The sequence below is a fragment of the Squalius cephalus genome (assembly GCF_949319135.1).
Source record: "Squalius cephalus genome assembly, chromosome: 4".
Lineage (NCBI taxonomy): Eukaryota > Metazoa > Chordata > Actinopteri > Cypriniformes > Leuciscidae > Squalius > Squalius cephalus.
This window is the reverse complement of record NC_137125.1, coordinates 12,032,164-12,039,846: the sequence shown is the minus strand read 5'-3', so window position 1 is coordinate 12,039,846 and position 7,683 is coordinate 12,032,164. Positions and strand designations below refer to the sequence as shown.

Genomic DNA, 7,683 nt, shown 5'->3' with positions numbered 1-7,683 from the left:
TTATAGTACCATAAATTACAAACCGATAATGCTGATGTCGGGTTATTCCTGGGAGATGTCGGAAGAATGGCTTCAGGAATGACTGCCAATCACGCTGCTTCACTATGACTTCCCCATCTTCCCTACCAACCAGTTGCGGGATGTTAACTCCAGTCAGTGTGCTGCTTCGAACAACATCAACAATATCGTCCAGACATGATACCATCTTTCGGCGATAGTTTTGTTTCACCAAGCCAAATGCCCAATCTGGTGCAAACTTTGTATGGCCCACAATGAGGAAGTTCAATGAAATTGTTTCATGGAATGCATTGAGAACTCTCCATAGTAGGTACTGTAGCACAGTATTGTTCTTGTTCTGGCCTACACAGTTGTCACAATGTAGCTGGACATGCTTTTCACCCATGCCATATTGAGTGAAGAAATTATCCAGGAATGACACCACAGCATTTGGCCCTTTGGTGATGCATACACTCTCATCGATAAGGTAGTTAACCTGTCTTGGAATAGCCTCACAGTTGATGCCAAACAAGCCACATTTTCGAGGGGTCAAGAAGTACATAGGACCGGGCTGAAGTGGATTGGAGGGAAAATGCACCTGCTGGGCAAAATCAAATGAGTAATGCATTGTGATTTCTCGGGAGCATGGATCACAGGGACCGAGTTCATGAATGCCATGGTCTTTTACAGTATCCTTGGCTTTCTGAACCATGTCTTGGTACAGTGAGCGTTCTAATATCACTTTCATGAGGTGGTCTTCCTGTTTTCTGCATCGCTCTGATTTCTCTGCTTCGGTCAGGTTGGCAGACTTGTAGATGGTCGAGTTGTTTTTTTGGCATTCCCAACACAAGTCAGTCATTGGCTTCGTCCGGACTATGTAGGGCACAAGGGTCTTCCACAGGCGCCGAAAGGTCACAATGTTGACCACCCGATGTTCTGATAAAAAAAAGTTTGGGAAGAACTTCCTCAATTTGGGTTTGATGCACTATTACAGTTTTTTGCAGTCGCTAAGACATTTCTCAATACTTACGTCACTTTTTCAAAACTCAAAATGTTTTGTACATTGGAATTACTAAATACTATTTACTATTTTGTACTTTGGAATTACTAATTAAATCTGACATATAAAAAGACAAAATATATAAAGTATACTGCATCATGTCTGATTCATTCTAGTAACATATTACAGTGAATTCTAAACAGTGGAGAGGTAGAAGAAAGAAAGCATTTACAGAGGAAAACATTGTATAAAGTTACCTTTTGTTAGTGTTTTAGGTCATTGTGTTGTGGGTGACAAAGTGTTTGTTGGCTGTAAACCTTTGCTAGTGTTGTGTAAGAATGTGTTGATTTGAGACATGAATGAAGTGATTTGGTAGTGTTACTGCATTTTGAATGTGAAATTAACTGCTGTGGCGAGCTGAAAGTTAGTTAGGAGAACTGTGTGGAGAGTTTTGAAAAAGTGACTTAAGTATTGAGCAATGTGTCTTAGCAACTGTAAAAAAAACAAAAAAAAAAACAATGCACTTTAAAACTTTTCCATCAATTGCAGTCTATCATTAACTGACAAGCCTTTCACTAAAGATCACTCAGCAAGCATAGGCTACATGTGAAAACTAATGAATAACATTCATTATCACATTATGTTATTTTTCAACATAATAGGTTTATCAATTCAACACTGAAATGCTCATTAATAAAGAATACATACCTCCTGACCTAACTGCCTGTTCATAGGCACGAAAAACTGTGGCCTTGGTGTAATGAGAGGGCAGCAACTTGATGTCAAAACGCTTGTAGCCAGGGACTCGACCTGGAAGAACCAGTCCGTGAAGCTCCGCGAAGTTTACGATGAATGACACCACACGACAGATGTCATCATGCGTGAGCAGGCGCTTGTCTGATTTCTGACGGCCACCGGATGTTTTTACACGGGGGGTCAACCCATGTTCTTTGTAATGCTTAAGGAGAGCTGTCAGCTTGTTTTGGCTTATGCTAAAATAAAAACAAGAACAACCCACTGTCACTAAAATGCAGAGCAATGCATTTCGCCATAATAGCTAGTTCTGAATTAAGAGCTGCTTACATTTTTAAGTTACTTACCAATGTAAAAACTTGAATGTCTCTCGACAGACTCTCTTTCCATTAACGTAATTTTCTGTCCTTTGGTGCTGACGCTCTTGCTGCACTTTCTTCTTTGAGCATCTTGTCATCTTGGAATTGTGAAAGTGGCAACTCAGTTTTCCCAACAGGACCAGGTATTCTCGTATTCGGTGAGAGAGGCCATAGACAGACGTATCTCGTAAACGAACTCCTCATCAAATGACCGAAAACACGGCTCTCCATCGTTGAGTTTACACCCGTTACAGCAAAATACACGTATTTTTGCTAACTCGTCATCTCGCTCACTACTAACTGCTTCACAACCACACATAACCCTATTAACTTCCCCGACATCAGTCACAGGCTGCTCAACGTTTTCATCATCATCATCGTGATCCTCTTCCACAGGGCTGTCACTTTCTCTGTCGCTGTCATCAGAGGATGACACGTCTCCAGATCCAAAAAAATCACTGACAAGCCTTAGCCACTCTTGCTGACCAGCAGCAGAGCTTAGGTTAGAAGCCTCCAGTGAGTTTAACGCTGTGGCGACTTTGCTCTCTTTTGACAGCGACATTTCTCAAATTATTAATATTATTTACCGGTTATCTTTCTGAGGAGATCTGCTGTTTATACAGAGCGCCGCGAGTCTGACAGGAGGATGGCTGGACCAATCGCGTGCCGATCAGCGCGTTTGTGTACATTTCTAAGCTTTTTGATTGGTTCAATACAACGTGCAACACCATATTTGGAGAGCAGAGATAGTGACGTTTCAGGGGATACCCGGGAAATCCTCAGAGGTGACGAGAGTTGAGAATGTTCATTTCCAGCGAATTTAGTAAAACTTTGTAAACTTTAATAGTCATTTAAATACCTTTACTCAATTATCTGGACTACAAAACTTTGGGAGATTATTTTTGAATGTCTGTTCTTTGAAATTAGCACAAAAAAAAAAAAAATCTTATTTCATTGTTTTTCCACATAATCGGCCCATAACTTAAAATGGAACGTTGCGACTTCCGACTCATTTCGCTAGAGCGGGTCACATATTTAACATATTAGCAAAAATTGGCAAACAAAAGCTTATTTGAGGTGCCAGATATTTTACAGTAAAAATGTGTAATCTATGCAAAACTAGTCAACGAAATGTTGTTTTTCATATGTCTGTAACATAGGTCTTTCGTTTTTATTATAAGGAATACAAATGTTAATTTGCAGTTTAATACGTTGCTTATACAAATACATTTTATTTCAACATATTTCAGTCGATTTTTACTCAGTATAACAAAATAGTTTGCTAAAAGCGAAACATTCATTCACACACAGAAACGCAATTCAAATTTAAACGTCTTTTTGCAAGTTGTGGTAAACAGCGCATCTCTGCCGTTCTTTTTTTTCGCGATAGTTTTTTACATCCGTTATTAGACCTATTAAACCGTGGCAATGCGGAACAGAAATGTCACCCACACATTTTCTAGAGGGGCTAAAGTTAATCCTCTGGGGTCAACAAACGCGCCAACGCATTTTGTTGGATTTTTTCACATAGCGACAAAATATGAAAATGCCTACAGAGAGTGCGCGCTATTGACATCAACTCGATAAAACTCATCAGATGCATGTACTTTACGTCGTCTTGCGACCCTGTGAGTCACTCTCCATTTTAGAGAGTCTGACAGCAGGTCTCAGGTGCACGCCCTCCGCTCACGGTTCGTCCCCTCTATCTCCGCTGGGCACTGCCCACTTTTCTAGCATTTTTCAAATATTGCCAGTGGGTGGAGTCAGGCTCTGACCAGGGATTTAGTTACCCTTTAAAGAGTAACACAACAGTGCGTAGAACCAGAACCCGTTAGACATTCTCTGGTAGAACATGCATCTGCAGGTTTTTTTCTACTCAGAAGTTGGTGAAAGTTTTGCGCGAATATTATAATTGAAGACTTCAAGCAAAGAATTCAATTCAATTCAATTCAAATTTATTTGTATAGCGCTTTTCACAATACATATTGTTTCAAAGCAGCTTTACAGAAAGTGCATTTCAGAAATGTACACAGAGAAATACAGTTAGTTAATCATGTATTGATTTAGGGCATAAACATCGCCAGCGTCGAGTCGTCTCTTCACAGGCGCCGAGTCGTCTCTGCACGGGTGTTGGAGAATCTGTAGTTTCCATGAGAGGCTGGATACAAACTGGAGCTGACGATCTGTATTTACCTCGGGACTAGAAGGAAATATAGAGGTAAGTAAAGTTGTTAATATGTTGTATTATGTATATAGGGGTGTGACGGTTAGTATATAACCGTGAGTCCGACGGTTATAGTTGAACAACGTCATTACAACTCTATAACCGCCAAAACCGTGTTATTAAAATATTTTTTACAAACATTTTTTTTTATCATAGAGAATGTTAGTTTTTAAAAACAATTGTTAACAGTCTGTGTTATTAATGGTCTACGTCGTTTCCAACTGTATTTGATTCTTTGTGATGAGGTTGCGGATGAACTAATACCCCATCCGCGTATCTCTATTGATAACAACATTGAACACTACACAAATATAAATTTTATTCAAACTAAGTTGTCCTATAACAGACGAACGTCGGAACATCCAATCCCCCCCCCCCCCCCCCCGGACGACGGTTATGTTACGAACCGTCACATTTGACTCACGTCATAACCGTCATCACCAATTCTGAAACCGGCACACCCCTAAATGCATAACGTTAGATCAGCTAATTTTAACCTGTCCGTTTGTTATTGTGTGGCAGTTTGAAAAGGGATCAAATATATGATCAACAAACTCATGGTTCTGAGTGTTTTTAAACAAACGAGTTGTAACATCAAACGTTTAGACATAGTCAGTTTTCCTAGCAAGTCAGTTATTTTCAGTAAATTAATTCATAAGCTTCTTGGTCCCCATTGCTTTTGCTCTATAGTTCTCAGCTTCTCACCAAAATGAAGAGAAAGAAGGACATCATGTCGTTCTTCCAAAGAAAAGATAAGGTAGACAGTGAGACAGAGCCAAATGGTTCAGGTGTGGAGAGAGCAAGAGAGAGCAGAGAGCCTGCAGAGAGAGAGCAGAGAGCCTGCAGAGAGAGAGCAGGAAGAGCAGGAGGAGTTGTCCATTGGAGAGACGGAGAGTGAAGGAATATTAGAGGAGGAAAGTGAGAGTGATACACCTACAGAGGAGCCACGTGCGTCCACTAGCAGTGGACCATCAGGTTTGTGCTGTTGAATACATATGTAAAGCAGTGCAATAAGTCAGGTTATATGGTGTATAGAAATTAATCAATTTGTGATTGAAATTAATTCTTATTTAACATACTATGAGCTTGTGATATCAGGTGGATTTCAGAAGTTGTCTGATACCAATTGTATATCTAAAATTAGCCATTTTTTTTTACATTATACATTCAGGTTAAGAAGAAAAAAAAACAGTAAACAAATAAATAAACAGGCATAAGTAATCATAACAGTAGTAATAACAACAAAAAGACATGACAGAGTAAAAATGAAGGTGGTAAAATAAATATATAAATATATTCTCATCAGCAAATAATGAAAAACTGAAAAATACTAAGTTAGACAAACGAAGTAATAAGTGCACTTAATTCTCAATATTTATGTAAATGAAAACTATTTGCTGAAAAGGGTATACATACTTTTAATACAATTTTTTTTTTCTTTGGCAGATATCAGCAAATCCCGGGAAGAACCACCGGTGCAGCCAATGATGAATATATACCCAAGAACTCTGATGGGAGACCGGAGGAGGAGCTTCAAAGCAGCCTGGTACCATATCCACCCCTGGCTTGAATATTCCAAACAATCAGACTCTGTGTTTTGTTATGCCTGCAGGCATTTTAGCCCTCCTAAAGTCTTAAATCTTTTTTACTTGGCGGAGTATGGTTCAAACTAAAATTATAGAAGAAGTGACAGACAGTGAGGTCTATAGCATAATGGCAGATGAAACAAAATATGTAAAAAAAAGGAGCAGATATCGCTAGTACTCAGGTACTATTTCAGTGGAGCTGTCCATGAGAGCTTTCTCCACTTTGAATCGGCTGATCGACTAGATGCAGCAGGGCTTACTGACAAAATCATACACATATTAGAAAGTCATGGTCTTGAATACAAAAACAACCTAGTAGGCCAAGCATATGACGGTGCTTCAGTTATGAGTGGGAAGCATTCAGGTGTCCAGGCACGCATTAAAGAACAAGCAAAGCATGCCTTTTACATCCACTGCAATGCACACTGTCTAAATTTAGTTTTAGTGGATACAGTCAAAGCTATCCCTGAGGTAGGAGAGTTCTTCTCCTTACTAGAAAGACTGTATGTCTTCACATCTGGGTCATACAGTATGTGCATCAAAAATGGCTTGGCATACAGAAAGAAATGTACCCAGGTGCACCGGCTAGAGAGCTTCAGAGGCTAAGTGACACTCGCTGGGCATGTCGATATATGGCTCTACATACTATTATGGATAGATTGCCTGCCATTAAGCGAGTCTTGCAAGACATAGTCCAAGAACACAGTGGTGACAGATCTGTTGAGGCTAGAGGTCTGCTTGCACAGATAGATTTACAGTTCATTGTGTGCCTTGTTACCCTCCATAAAGTGTTTGGAGAAGCAAAATTTCTATCAGATATGCTACAGTCTTCATCACTTGACCTATCAAAGGCTGTTGATTTAGTTGAAGCCTTAGTTCAGACTTTGAATGACTACAGGGATGAGTCATTTTTTGATGACCTATGGAATGAAGTGTTGAACACAGCTGAGCAATGTGATACTGCAATATAGCCCCCTGCAAAACGACCAAAAAAGCTGAGCTCTCAATTTAATGCAGACTCTGTACTCAGTACAGTGGGTCAGAGGTCAGATTCAGAACGAGAAAAAGATAGTTTTCGTACAACCCTTTTCTGCCCTGTTTTAGATCAGATGCTCAATGAGCTTAACAGAAGGTTTTCTAGAAAAAAACTGTGAAATAATGACTGGCATCCAAACTCTAAACCCTACAAGTGATGTGTTTCTCAAAGAAAAGTCCCTGTTTCCATTTGCTAGAATGTATGAATCAAATATTGAGGACTTGGGGTATGAACTACATCAGTTCAGAAGAATTTTAGAAAGGAAAATACAGAGTGGCATGCAGAAGCCCTCCAGTGTAGTAGAGCTGGCATTATTCATTTTCAACCTTATAAAGAAGTTTTCTTTGAGCTCTTTAAACTATGCAAGATAGCTGTTTCAATCCCTGTTAGTACTGCATCTTGTGAACGGAGTTTTTCTGCACTAAAGCTGGTGAAAACCTATCTCAGGTCCACAATGTCAGATGACAGATTAAGCAATTTAGGTGTTCTAAGTATTGAGTCAAGGAGGGCAAAGGCCTTAAATCTAGATGAATTTGCTGATCTTTTTGCAAAAAAACACAAAAATCGTAGAATACAGTTAATGTGACTGATATTGAATATGTAATGCAAATGTAAAAATAATTAAAATGCAAGTTACTGTGACCGATATTGAATATGTAATGCAAATGTAAAAATTATTAAAATGTAAGTTACTGTGACTGATACTGAATATGTCATGCAAATGTAAA

At 39.2% G+C, this 7,683-nt stretch overlaps 1 protein-coding gene across 1 annotated transcript; it reads right to left on the bottom strand.

The window, feature by feature from the left end:
• Positions 1–296: 296 nt before the first annotated feature.
• LOC307157624 (uncharacterized protein) lies at positions 297–2,207 on the bottom strand (the record flags this gene model as incomplete). The annotated part of the gene is made up of 4 exons (XM_079869551.1): positions 297–331; positions 400–933; positions 1,706–1,989; positions 2,098–2,207. The coding sequence occupies 4 exons, from the start codon at positions 2,205–2,207 to the stop codon at positions 297–299; spliced, it is 963 nt and encodes a 320-aa protein (XP_079725677.1).
• Positions 2,208–7,683: the final 5,476 nt, after the last annotated feature.